This window comes from Oryctolagus cuniculus, chromosome 5 (genome assembly GCF_051225735.1).
Source record: "Oryctolagus cuniculus isolate XC-2025 breed Fujian yellow rabbit chromosome 5, ASM5122573v1, whole genome shotgun sequence".
NCBI classification, from domain to species: domain Eukaryota; kingdom Metazoa; phylum Chordata; class Mammalia; order Lagomorpha; family Leporidae; genus Oryctolagus; species Oryctolagus cuniculus.
The window spans coordinates 127,031,750-127,046,170 of NC_142871.1; the positions used below are offsets into that span (position 1 = coordinate 127,031,750).

At 48.1% G+C, this 14,421-nt stretch overlaps 1 protein-coding gene across 9 annotated transcripts in view; it reads right to left on the minus strand.

The window, feature by feature from the left end:
- The window catches only part of BICRAL (BICRA like chromatin remodeling complex associated protein), a 110,965-nt gene that overhangs the window by 27,890 nt on the left and 68,654 nt on the right, over nucleotides 1-14,421 (minus strand). For all 9 annotated transcript variants that reach the window (XM_089333945.1, XM_070074088.2, XM_070074087.2 and 6 more), the window contains 4 exons: nucleotides 13,613-13,658; nucleotides 13,197-13,245; nucleotides 13,040-13,108; nucleotides 8,246-9,925 (listed from right to left, as the gene is read on the minus strand). In XM_089333945.1, coding sequence (XP_089190071.1) covers nucleotides 8,246-9,925; nucleotides 13,040-13,108; nucleotides 13,197-13,245; nucleotides 13,613-13,653 — 1,839 coding nt within the window. In that variant the 5' untranslated portion in view covers nucleotides 13,654-13,658. The remainder of the gene's footprint in view (nucleotides 1-8,245; nucleotides 9,926-13,039; nucleotides 13,109-13,196; nucleotides 13,246-13,612; nucleotides 13,659-14,421) is intronic.

Sequence of the window (14,421 nt, forward strand, 5' to 3'; positions counted from 1 at the left end):
GAGTCACAATGTTGGCAAAGTACTCACAGGTGCGTTAGAGAAAAGCATGTGTGCACACAAACATGGACACTTGGCACAGATAAAGCAAAGACGCAGCACAGAGACGGCTGGTGGTGTCGGGGAACAGGCTCCCTGTACTCCTCAGCTTCTCTGCAGGGAGGAAGTTTCCCCGGTACAAGAGGCGGGGTGGCGGCTTCAGTCCCCACCACAGGAAGCTGGTAAGCAAGGGGGCAGCTGGGGGACAGCAGGGAGCCCTTGGGCCATGGTACAACCTTTCTATGCCATTGGCTCTCTGAACCAAGTGAATGCATTATGTATACTGACAACAAATACTATGTACATTTAAAAACTTAAATCTTCCATGATATTAACCCTTTATTGTATCAAGACTTGCTGAATCATATTTCTCTAACAGACAAATGCCAAGGGCCTCTCTCTGATAAAGGTATTTTTGTTCATTACTGACCTCCCATATGGGCACTAGTTTGAGTCCCAGCTCCTCTACTTCCAATGCAGCTCCCTACTATTGGCCTGGGGAAGCAGTGGAAGATGGCCTAAGCACTTGGGCCCCTGCCACACATGTGGGAGACCTGGAAGAAGCTCCTGGTTCCTGCTTTGGCCTGGCCCAGCCCTGGTTTAGCCCAGATCACTGTGGCCATTTGGAGAATAAAACGGCAGACAGAAGATCTCTCTCTCTGTCTCTCCTTATCTCTCTCTGTAATGCTACCTCTCAAATAAATAAATACATAAGTAAATAAATGTTAAAGTTGAGAAAGCTGCCATATTAGAAAAAAAAGTAACTGTTTTTTTGTCACCCATGTGGGAAAGCTGGATTGAGTGTCCAGTTCCTGGCTTTGGCCTGGTCCAGTCCAGCAGGCTGTGCCGGTAATGTGCAGAGTGAACCAGCAGATAGGAGTCTGTATGCTCACCTTTTATCTCCCACTCAAAAAAATGGGTTGGGGGGCAGGGAAGTCATAAAAAATTACTTTGATGCTGCCAGTGTAGGCTTCTTGCTACTTTGGAATCTCCGGAACTTAGGGACGGAAGGGTTGTTTGTTTCCACATCACAGCACTGTTTATTATACAGTCAAAAGAAGCAATCAAATAAAAAGCTGTGCATTATTAATTTCTCTCTCTCTCTCTTTTTTTTTTTTTTTTTTTTTGGACAGGCAGAGTGGACAGTGAGAGAGAGAGACAGAGAGAAAGGTCTTCCTTTGCCGTTGGTTCACCCTCCAATGGCCGCCATGGCTGGCGCGCTGCAGCTGGCGCACTGCGCTGATCCAAAGGCAGGAGCCAGGTGCTATCCTGGTCTCCCATGCGGGTGCAGGGCCCAAGCACCTGGGCCATCCTCCATTGCACTCCCGGGCCACAGCAGAGAGCTGGCCTGGAAGAGGGGCAACCGGGACAGAATCCGGCACCCCGACTGGGAGTAGAACCTGGTGTGCCAGTGCTGCAAGGCGGAGGATTTGTGCATTATTAATTAAAATAAAGTAGATCAATAAATAGAGATATAAAATGATCCTCAGGCTATCAAATTCAGTGAGTGTCTGTGCGTTGCAGAAGTAAGTTTACAGGGGGACTTCAAAAAGTTTGTGGATGGAGCCAGCATCCTGGTGTAGCAGGTTAGGCCCATGTGGGCGCTGGTTCAAGTCCCACTGCTAATGTGCCTGGGAATGCAGTGGAAGATGGCCCAAGTGGTTGGGTTCCTGCACTGATGTGGGAGACTTGGAGGAAGTTCCTGGCTCCTGGCTTCACACTGGCCCAGACCTGGCCGTTGTGACCACTTGGGAAGTAAACTAGCAGATGGAAGATCTCTCTCTCTCCATCTCTCCCTCTCTCCCTTTCTCTGTAATTCTGCCTTTCAAACAAATAAAATAATCTTTTTTTTTTTTAAATAAGTTTGTGGAAAAACAGAATTAAAAGGTAAGTTGAGTTTGGTGCCAAAAAATTTAAAATTCCACACACGGTTTTATTGTATCACGCATTTTCCACATACTTTTGGAAGACCTCCTGTGCACGCGTGCTCCATGCTGGCATATGCAGAGATCATCTCTGGGGCGACAGAAAGACTTAGCAGCAGTGGGGCCTCTGGGAGGAAACTCGGGGCCTGGGAGGCAGACTTTTGCCTCTGATCCATTTTGGAACTGCTTTATATTTTTGCCTGTGGCATGTCTTACTTACTGCTAAGAAATGCATAAATGTGCTTTGATAAACGCTGTCCTGGCATCACCTCTTCTGTGAGGGGCAAGTCTGAATGGTGAGAAGGAGGTGTGAATAACCTGTAATAATTCTGCCACCCAGAGAACTGCTGTCAGAGTTACACACTAGACCCCCTTATCCACAGGGGTATGTTCCAGACCCCTGTGGATGTCTGAAACCAGACAGTACCCAACCTTATAATCTATATTTTTTCTTGTACAGACACATCTATGCTAAAGCTTAATTTATAAATTAGGCATAGTAAGAGATTTCCTAAAATATTTTTTGGAAAGATTTAAAAAAATTATTATTTGTTGGAAAGGCTGAGTTACAGAGAGAGTAGGAGAGGCAAAGATATCTTCCATCTGGTGGTTCACTCCCCAAATGGCCTCAATGCCCAGGGCTGGGCCAGGCTGAAGCTAGGAACCTGGAGCTTCTTCGAGTCTCCCACATGGGTGCAGGGGCCCAACCACTTGAGCCATCTTCCACTGCTTTCCGAGGCACATTAGCAGGGAACTGGATTGGAAGTGGAGCAGCCGGGTCTTGAACTGGCTCCCATATGGTATGTCAGCATCATAGGTGGAGGCTTAACCTGCTACGCCACAGCGCAGGCCCTGCTATTGGAAGAGATTATCAACAACACATAACATTGTATCCCACACCAGAGTGTCTGGGCCTGATGCACATCTTCAGCTCCTTACTGTAGCTTCCTGCCAGAAGACCCAGGAAGGCAGCAGCGACGGCCTAGGTGCTAATAAAACACAATAATGGCAATCATACACCATAATAAGCGGCCAGCATTGCCACTGTTGTGTTTTGAGGCCATTATAGAGTTAAGAGTTCCTTGAACACAAGCACTGTGACACAGCAACAGTTGATCTGATAATCAAGACGGATACTAAGTGACTAGCAGGTGGACAGCACGCACAGACTGGATACAAAGGACAAAAGGATCAGTCACACACTGGGCAATGTGCACACGGGATGAGGTTTCCTCAGGCTGCTCAGAATGGTGTGCCACTGAAAACCTATGAATTCCCTCTAGAAATTTTCATTCACTATTTCTAGACTACTGTTGACTGCAGGAAATGGAAACAGCAGAAAGCGAAGCTACAGATAAGGGGGTAGTACCATAGTGCATTCCCTCCTAATCAAGTTTCTGAGTGCTTCCTAAGCAAGACAGTTTTCAGTTTTTTTTTTTTTTTTTTTTTTTTTTTTACAGGCAGAGTGGACAGTGAGAGAGAGAGACAGAGAGAAAGGTCTTCCTTTGCCGTTGGTTCACCCTCCAATGGCCGCCGTGGCCAGCACACTGCGGCCAGTGCACCGCACTGATCCGATGGCAGGAGCCAGGTACTTATCCTGGTCTCCCATGGGGTACAGGGCCCAAGGACTTGGGCCATCCTCCACTGCACTCCCTGGCCACAGCAGAGAGCTGGCCTGGAAGAGGGGCAACTGGGACAGAATCCGGCGCCCCAACCGGGACTAGAACCCGGTGTGCCGGCACCGCAAGGCGGAGGATTAGCCTAGTGAGCCGGGGCACCGGCCCAGTTTTCAGTATCTAATACATCATGTTGTTTCTCCCATGATTTTTCTGAAAGTGTAAATCATTTGTTTATTAAATAGTTTAGCATTTCTTAAACATTTCTGTCATTAGCCTGAAGGCTTAGAGTCAAAATGCTACTATTCAAGGAGCTTGTGCTTGGTACAACAATTAAGCCATTGTACTTAATCACTGAAAATGATTTTGTAAACCTTTCTCTAAATCTTTAATTATTTTTGAAAAATTTAAAAAAAGATTTATTTCTGGGACTGGCACTGTGGTGTAGAAAGCCACCGCCTGCAGTGCCGGCATCCTATATGGGACCAGGCTGCTCCACTTCCGATCCCGCTCTCTGCTATGGCCTGGGAAAGCAGTAGAAGATGGCCCATATGGGAGACCCAGAAGAAGCTCCTCGCTCCTGGCTTCGGATCAGCACAGCTCCAGCCGTTGCGGCCATCTGGGGAGTGAAATAGTAGATGGAAAACTTCTCTCTCTCTGCCTCTGCCTCTCTGTAACTCTGTCTTTCAAATAAATAAATAGATCTTTAAAAAAAAAAAAAGGTCTCTTTATTTTGAAAGTCAGAGTTTCAGAGGGAGTGGCTGCAATGGCCAGTGCTGGACCAGGTTGAAGCCGGGCACCAGGAGCTTCATTCAGGTCTCCCACATGGATGGCAAGGCCCCAAATACTGGGGCCATCTTCCACTGCTTTTCCCAGGCCATTAGTAGGGAGTTGGATCAGAAGTGGAGCAGCAGAGACATGAACCAGCACCCACGTAGGATGCTGGTGTTGCAGGTGGCAGCCTAACCTGCTATGCCAGCCCATGAAAAAATTTTAAATGCCTATATAGCACTTTGTCATAAATAATCATTTTGCTAATATAAGACATTTGGGTTTTCAGAAAATTTTTTCAACCAAGGTGAAGAAGAGTATCTATAGGACACTACGTTTTGAGTAAGAAAGGATGGGAAATAAAAAAATATGTATGCATGTGTTCATTTGTGTGAAAACAAACACAGGAAAAATAAACTAGGAACTGAAGAGATGGATGGACATAGGGGACGGGTGTGAAGTAGCAGCAAAGCAAGGAGCAGGGGGCACAAGGAGCAGGCTGGGGAGGAGCAGGCCTGCTCCAGGTCTATTTCCCATGCACCCTGACTGTGGGCTCCGCAAATGGTTCCAATGTCCCAAAGAAGTTATAAAAAGACACAATCAGTCAGAAAGGCGGGGAGAGAAGCCTGCACTGAAACACAAATAAAAATAAACAAAACTACACCTTCAACAAAGAGCACAACCATACCAAGGGAAGAAAAAAGAGGTAACTTTTTTTAAAGGTTTATTTATTTGAAAGGCAGAAGAAAGGAGTGAGGTTGAGAGAGAGGGGAAGAGAAAGGAGGAGAGGGGGAGAGAGAGATAGAGAGGGAGAGAGAGAGAGAAAGAGAGAGATGTTCTGTCTGCTGGTTCACTCCACAAAGGCCTGCATAGCCAGGGGCTGGGCCAGGCTGCACCAGGAGCCAGGAACTCCATCCAGGTCTCCCTCATGGGTGGCAGGGACTCAGGTACTTGAACCATCACCTGCTCCATCCCAGGGTCTGCGTTAGCAGGAAGCCGGACTGGAAGTAGAGCAGCTGGGGCTCCAACCAGGCCTGCAACCATACAGGGTGCAGACGTCCCAAGCAGTGGCTTAATCACTTAATCACTTAAACAAACCCAAGTCCCTCGATACTGTATTTTGACTGTAAATCTTTAGGCGAGGGATGGAACTATAAACCAATGCAGAAGTCTAATTAGTAGGTTTGTTTTTCATAGTTGCGAGTTGGCAATTTTGAAACTACTTTCTCCATATTCTAGGACTGAGTAAAGTCAGTCAACATATTGAACACGCAGTTACAAGTATGGGAAAGGGGGAGGCTTGGATGGATCCAGCAGCTGTAGGTCAGAATTAGAAGTATCCACATGAACTCAGAGATGTCTTAATAGCTACAAACATTAGGTACACGTAAATATACGTATTTCTTGGCTGGGATGACCTCAGTAGCAATGACTACACATAGTTCTCCAGTAGAAGGGAAAGGGCTCCTTGAAAAAAATCTTGTTTCTGGGGCAGGGGCGGGGAACTTGAAAGATGAACATGGAACATGTTGTTTTGCCAGAAATTAAAGGAAATGCTTAAAGTATGATAGAAACAAGTCAGAGGGGCCAGCGGCCAATTTGGAGGGGTGCCAACTGGCCAAATCTGGGTCAATCTGAGCACCAAATAAGTGACTGAAACGGTCTGTAACCCACTGGAAAAATAAGAATCTGAGAGTACGTACTGATGTAAATGAATACGTACAGGGAGCAGAGGTAAAGCTCTTCCGCAGAGTAGAATACCAAAAATAAGTGCACAAAACATGATGGAATTAAAACGTCTCTATTCGCACATCATCACAGTAATAGCTTCATAATAACTGATTGAGCCAGGGATTATCAGTGGAAGCTTAAAGCAGCGTGTACAAGTCCGATGACAAACTGGATTATCAACACAAGCCTCCAAGTATCTCCCAGAAGACTCTCACTAACAACAGGAGGAAGCTGAGTGGAGAACTCTGGCAGACCCCATCTTCAGTAAGTGCTCCAAGCTGATGTCACCAGTCAACACCAGTGCGACATCCCCAGAGGGACAAAGCTGCATCACTGAGCCCCGAGGACACAGCTCTTCCCCTGCCAAAAATGTGCGCCCTCAATCTGATCAGGAGGAAAGATCAGGGAAGCCCAACCCTAGGCACCCTGCACAAAGGCATTGCGTGTGCCCTCACACATGTTGGGATCACCAAAGACAAAGGACGATTTTTAATCATCTGTTTCCAGAGGATACTTAGTAGAATTACTTAGTCAAAAGTATACAGTTTTCGTGAGATTGACACAGACAGACTTAAAAGGTTTATATTGAAATACACTGACACATGCAAAACAGAGGAGTTTGTGAAGCTTCTGATGTGGAGGAGAAAGGCAGAGGCAGTGGACAGGGAGAAGTGGGGTGGGGGTAGGGAGCGCAATGGGTCCTCCTGGGTGGGAAGAAGAGTAGCTGAACTGTGCCATGTGCTAGGGACGAGACGGAGTGGAAGGAGTCAAGGGCCGAAGCCGTTGATCACTGGAGACCCTTTCCAGAAACGGAATCTGCCCATGGTCTTAGCCACGCACCCAGCAATCCACCTGCACAACAGCATGGCGACAGCAAGCTCGGGTACTTGATCAGATAGAGCGCCCTGAATCCCCCCTCTACCAGGGAACATCACAAAGTTCATGGGGAAGGAAATTAAAAGACAAGTTTATTCTAGTACCGAAAGTGTGAAATCTATGCATGTGAGAGACCTTCAGAAAATTCATTGAAAACATATGTTATGAAAAAAACTGTGCATGAATTTCAAACATGTTTTGTATCAAAAGAAATATCTTTTAATTCTATTTTCACATGACCTTTTAAATTTTTTATTGAAAGGCAGAGTGACACAGAGAGAGAGAGAGAGAGAGAGAGAGAGAGAGAGAGAGAGAGATCTTCCATCCACTGGTTAACTTCTTGAAGCCAGGAGCCAGGAACTCCATCTGGCTCTCCCATCTGGGTGTCCCATATGTGTCCCATATGTGTCCTTCCAGGCACATCAGTGGGAAGCTGATGGGATCACAGAGTAGCCAGACTTCAGCCAGGCACTCCTCTGTGGCACACGGTGTCCCAAGTGACAGCTTAGCCTACTGTATACCACACCAGCTGCCCCATCCACACCCTTCTAAAGTACCCTTGTGTATGTCTCCTTCTGGTGCGGGCCAGTTATCCACTGTGAGTCACACTGAATCCCCCAAAGCAGCAGCCACGACATCGCCATGTGGTCCATGGTCACATGACCTAGTGGCTTGCACATGATGTCAACGAATAACCATAAAAGAAGTTTTCATTTTCCCCACTCATAACACACTTTGTCAAGTAGGTAAGTGTGTATGAGAGCACCCAAAAAAGTTTGTAGGAAAAACGGAATTAAAAGGTAAGTTTACTTTGGCACACAAAAGAATTCGAAAGCCATGCAAAGTAGTTACATAGTTTGCATTTTTCCAGGAACTTCCAGAAGACGCCCTCGTATGCACATTGATACTGGCTCGGATGGAACGTTCGCTACCTGGCAGAGAATGCACTCAGTGCTCCGTGCAGACTGCCTCCCCGGGCCCTCCCCATCAGCCCACGGCATTCGGCATTCTGACGAGCAGCGCCAAGTGCAGAACAGCAGGTCGGCAGCTCTGCGATACGAAGCTTAGACCCAGACCCAGGAGCGCGACTCCAGGCTCCTCCAAGTCACAGCACGGTGCTGGTTATTTTTTTTTTTTTAATTCTAATTAAGGAAAAAAGGCAATTAATCACAAACCGAAATATTCAAGTTAATAAACCGGGAGCCGAGGATGAAAACGATATTCTAGTCAATATACACTGCATTTCCCCCTCTGCCATCAGTCAAACATTTATCTGAAGAAGAGCATTACCTGACAGAAGAACTGCTGCTGGGCTCCTGCTCCTGGCGTGTTACTCAAGGCGCTGGGAGATTTGGAAGAAGAAACTGGAAGACGATGAGACACACTGGCCGCTACCGGAGTCCTGTTTGGCTGGCTCAGCTGATCACCCGCAAAGTTCGATCCCGATGCCGCAGACTGAACCGCAGACCCAAGACTAGGATGGGCGGTGCTGGCTGAGCTCACGGCAGGGAAGCGACTGGGTCCCGACAGGCTTGTCGCCGAGGGCATGGTGGTGAAGGCGGGTCTTCCTTGGGAAACGCTGCTCTGCCCGGGCGACAGGTGCAACACAGTCGGCGACGCCTGCTGCAAGGGCATCTGTCCCCCGACGATCTGAGGAGAGGCATGATTGACCACGACTGGACTTGCAGAGGCAGCGAACGTCTGCCCGGACACTAACTGGACCGCCGTGCTCTGGCTGTTGAGCATGTGTCCAGAGTACGGCTGGTTGGTCCTGAGCATGTTCGAAGAGCCCCTGTTCAACATGACATGCTCCGAGGCCACCTGGCCAGAAACGAGCTGAGAGGGCTGAGTCTGAAGAAGCTGCCCATTTATGGTCTGGACGTGGTGGACCGAGTTGGAACTGACGGAAAGGCTTGTAGGTATGAGGAACTGACTTTGGGGTGCATGAGGCTGGCCCATGGGGGAATGGATCACGATGCTGCCCCCCGCGCTGCTCACGGCCTGTGAGGTGACGGGCTTTCTCGTGTTCTGTTGGTTGACGATGTTCACAGCCATGTGGGGACCGACCCCCGAGCCCTGCGGTGAGCTTGCGGAGGCGAAAGAGATGCCCTGTTGTACGTGGTGCTGCTGAATTCCCAGATTGTTCACGTTGTATGTGTTTTGCTGGCCCATCTGGATCGGCTTTGGCTGGATGTTAACTGGGACTTTATTCGAGTTTGGTGCAAGACCCCTTTGTATGATGATGTTATGCACAGGTAAAGATGTTTGAAAATTTGTGCTGTTAAATGGAACGGTAACAGGCTGTGCTACTGGACTGGAACTCGAGTTCCCAAACAAGGAGTTGCCATTAGGAGTCTGTCTATGAACCAGAAGCCCACCACTCACATTGGAGGGGGCCTGCTGCCCACTGCCCTTTAATATGATTTGAGATCCATCTAGGTTATTAATAGTCATCATGGAAGGTTGATTAGCAAACGACCCGATTAACTGTATTTGACCAGAACCGCTAATCTGACTGCTATTAGACAAATGCTGGCTGGGAACACTGATCCCCACGTGTTGCATAAAGCCATGTTGCACACCCACTGTATTGCTTGCAAACGATGCTCCAACAGGCACGTGAGTCACTCCTATAGGCTGCAGCGTCTGACCTGAGTAATTAGAAACATTAGAAGCCTGAGTAAAGGATGCTGATGAAGAAGGATGAAGCTGAGCTTGTGCAAACTGCTGGCTTGCGCCTATACTGGCATCCAAGTATGCCTCTTCCGCCAGCGTCTGTTCAGTGATATTGGCCTCCTGCAGGGACTTCTGCAGAATGTCAAAAGGTTGGTCCTCACTGAGATCAGGAAGCGGAGAAGACTCAAGTTCATCTTCGAGAAACTGAAGGCTACTTGACAGTGGCAGTCCATCACTGGGCCCTTCTCCGAGCTGGTTGCTCACACCTTTGAGGGACGACTTAGGGTCAGCATTCTGAAAAAAGCAGCAGCGTGTTACACAGCAGAGCCAACCTGTGGAAGAGCTGCATTGCCAAGTTCATCGCACTTTGGAGCACGATGGAAGCATGCGTCTGCCTCTCCCGCACGACTCTGCAACCTGCTCACCTTACTCTGGTATTTTATTTCCTTAGCAGTGAAGCTTAACATTACGTTTGTGAGTACACGCACTCACTGTGCTTGTCAGATCAGTAACACGAACATTTGGAGGACTACCTAGAGCTTCGCTTCGTTTTGTTGAGATACTGGCACAGACTTGATTTTGGGATTATTCCTGGTCTGAGGCTCGTGTGGAACTCAGCCCACAGAGGGTGTAGCAGGAGGGCTGTGGCCAGTTCTCTGTTGCCCGGGAGTCTGTGTGACTCCAGGGAGCTCTGGGGGCTGTTCTACTAGAGGTGCAGAAGGCATCCGCTCTACCCCGCCCCCCACCCCCAGGCAAGGCCGGTCCAGATGAACACGGCTCCCACAAAACCTGCATGATTGGCCATTTGCCTTCTAGAAACAACCAGCTTATTAACATGCTTCCAAAACCACTCCAATATTTAACAACATATTCTTAAGAAACATCTTTTTAAAAAGAACCATTTAAGTGTCTTATTCGAAAGTTGAAAGTCAACCAAGGCTTAGCAAGCACCCACTTGCGCGTCAGTCTCTGTCTTGAGGAACAGGTATTCCTACTGGAGACAAGAACACAGGCAGAAAAAGAGACCAGAGCAAGCCGATGAGACATCAGAGACACTTCACGGGCCCGCAGTCACCCACGGGGCGCATGGAGATTATAAAAGCGAATGAGATGGACTCAGCAGCCATTTAAAACAAGATGGAGACAACATGCACACACTTAACCCCACTGAAGTGGGCACTTAGAAAGAGTTAAGATGGGAGACTTTGTTATGTGTAGTTCACCACAACTAAAAAGAAGAAAGGTGGAGAACAAAATTAAAAACAGATTAATCAAGAATGAGTACTCCCACATGCAAAATCACAGACTGCCAGCCCTAAGCTACGAAGGCCCGGGGCTACATGCTGGGGCGAGCTAGGTGGGGAAGACAAGGGCAGCTGGGATCAGAGGGCGTCAGGTTAAGGGTGGAAGACTCTTTGAAAGGAAGTGCAGAGAGCCACTAAAAGCAAGTGAGGATTTTTTGTTTGTTTTTGCTTTTTGCAGAGAGCAATCAAGGCGATGACAGATTTCTCCTTGGGATGATGGTTAAGTATGAATGAACAGGCCACGGGTTTACACGTGCACGGGCTTCAGAGAAACTTTAACGTTTTCATTACATTGGACATGATGCAATAAAAGTTCCCAATAAATGCACATTGAAAAAAGCAGCCTGAAAAGTTGGAATTAACACTCCCATGGCAGGAGGAGAGCTGATAAGCAAGAATTGTGACTGCTGAGGGACGGGCTAAGTACCTGCTTCTGGGCTCAGGGGCATCACGCGCTGTTACTACTTGTTCAAAGTGCAAGTCAGAAACGCTCTCGACTCACAAACCTTACCAGAAATCAGTGCTGTGACTTTAAGGCCACTTTCGCAATAGCGTCTTGCAGGATACCATCTGGCACACTTCATACACACTCAAATACTTGCAAGAATTGTGCATTCCCAAGGACTTTCTGAATACTGCTCCACTTTACAGATAAAGAAAGCAAAGACCCCAGTGATGATGGCAAGCTAACAGCTACTGTGTGCTGTGCCAAGTGATTTCCAGACTGGTCTACTAACCTTTGTTTTGTTTTGTTTTGTTTTGTTTTGTTTTGTTAACAGTAATCTTGACACAGTCTCCAGGCTGGACTCGCCTATCCCTTGGGCCAGGTTTCTCCTCTAGATGCTCTCGAGTTTAAGAGCATGGCTCCGAGGCCTGGTGTTGGCGATGTGGGTTAAGCCACTGCCCGTGACACCAGTATGCTGTAGGGGCACTGGTTGGAGTCCCAGCTCCTCCACTTCTGACCCAGCTCCCTGCTGATGGCCTGGAAAAAGCAGCAGAGGATGATGGCCCATGTGTCTAGGCCTCTGATACCTACGTGGGAGACCTGGGTGACAATCCTGGCTCCTGGCTTCCGCCTGGCCCAGTCTTGGCTTTTGCGGCCATCTGAGGAGTGAATCAGCAGATGGGAGATCTCTCTCTCTCTCTCTCTCTCTGTCTCTCCCTCTCTCCCTGTAACTCTGATTTTCAAAAAAAATATATGTGGCTCCAGCGCCTAGGAGCCCAGGTTAGAATCCTACCTCTGCAACTCATGACTGTATAATCCTGGGCCTGTTTAACCTCTCTGTGCGTTTGTTTCCTTATCCAAAAACTCTGGATAATAACAGAACTAACTTCACAGAATTTTTTAACTTTAGAATTAAATGAGGTTAATGAATATTAAGTCCTTAGTGCTAAGCACACAGTAAATAATCAATGTCAGCTCTTATCTTTCTCATTTAAGATGAAAGTGATTTGTAAGTAACTAAGATTAAAAAAATTTTTTTTTTTTGACAGTGAGAGAGAGAGACAGAGAGAAAGGTCTTCCTTTTTCTGTCAGTTCACCCCCCAATGGCCGCTGCGGCCGGCACACCGCGCTGATCCGAAGCCAGGAGCCAGGTGCTTCTCCTGGTCTCCCATGCGGGTGCAGGGCCCAAGCACTTGGGCCATCCTCCACTGCACTCCCGGGCCACAGCAAAGAGCTGGCCTGGAAGAGGAGCAACCGGGACAGAATCCGGCGCCCTGACTGGGACTAGAGCCTAATGTGCTGGTACCACAGGCGGAGGATTAGCCTAGTGAGCCGCAGTGCCGGCTTAATTTTTTTTTTTTCTTTAAAGCTCAATAGTATCAAGGCTCAAAACATTCTAATATACTTTCTCAGGTTATAACATTTCTGTGTCATAAGAAAGCAAGCTGAACACTCAGGAAAATGACAAAGTAAAGCTCATAACGACTAAGTTCAAAGCAGAAAATGTCACTATAATTCAACAGAGTTTTGCTTTGTGTAAATTGCAAAAGACAAGACAAGGAGTCTCAGTGTGATACAAAGGCAAGGAAAGCCTCAAGTTCAAGGCACTGGACACAAGACAGAAACACCTGGTCATGGCATTCGGTTTCCAATACTCACACTAGAGTTGGCGAATATTGAATTTGAATTGGCTGCAGAGTATCCTGCGTTAGTCAAGTCATCGCTGCTCTGCAAGGTACAAAGTCAAGAGAGTGGTTACTTCAGCCGGAGAGAAGAAGCAAACACGCGTGGCTGGGCTGTTGGGGGTCGTACTTACAGATTTATTACTCGGTCCATGTAGAAAATAGTTCAAAGCTTGTGGGTCTCTAGAAAAGAGAAGAGGGGAAGCAATGTCACCTATATTTAGGATTTTGTTTTACTCCAGTGAAAACAGCCTGGGTAAAATCCTCTCTGTATTTCAAAACAGTTTCACGTAATAGTGCTTGGCTTTGTTTTTATTTTGATGCCGTTCCCTTTCCTATTATCACTCCCTGCCTCCTGGCCTTTGTCAGAAAGTAAATTACCAAGGGGTTATTGAATTGTGGCTCCCAAGTCAGCCCTCTGTCTCCCTACCACACCTATGCTGATTAGTTCATCTATGTAAAAACCCCACCAGGTTTACCCTGGTTCTGGGTTTCAGTTTGGCAAACCTCCCGCACTCGACTGAGCCTGGGTGTGGAGCGAGCATCTTACCCAATAAGATCAAGGAGACACGAGTCATCATCATCATCCATGACAACTACGGAGAGGAAGAAGAGGAAACGTGGGTCAGAGGAGCAGACTGAGGCCGGCAGCGCCGACGCGACATCGAGACACAGCTGGCGCTCTGCTGGCAGGCCACCGTTTTCCTCGGCTTGTTCATTATCAATGAGGTTTTGAGAGGCAAAGTATTCCCTTTGAATTGTCTTTATTGAAAACAAATCTGTAACTTACAAGTCATGAAAGAATCCAGACAAATCAAAGCGAGCCACCAGCCACCTCCCTGACATGCAGATTCCCCAGAGAGGCCGGCAGCCACGACCCGCAACTTCCTCCCAACACCCCGTCAGCGTCAGCGGGGAGAAACATTTTCTGTTTTAGAAAAGATCTCAGAGAGCCAGAGCTCTTCTCCCTGTGCGACCGACCGGAGGGCACTCAGCGTGGGGAGCAATCCAGGCCGCCTGCCGCATGCTGGCCGTCTTCAGGACAGGACGGCAACGCGGCTTCTCCCCGCATGCTGAGGCGGGAGAGCAGGCACTTGGCTCCAGGAAGCCTGGCTGCAGGCTCTGGCCCCCGGCCCCCCACCCCAGGCCTGTGTTCTTCCCTCTGCAGCAGCGCTGCCCTTGGCCCGTTGCAAATAATCTGTATCCCGACCCCGGAATGTTTAAAGTAGAAAATCACAACCAAAAGTTCCCTCCCGCTCCAGGCCCAGGCTCGGGGAGCGCAGCGTCTGCACTCTGGCTGGGAAACAACAAGCGGACGCGCTCCACGAGCGGTTCTCCCCCGAGAACCACTCAACTTAC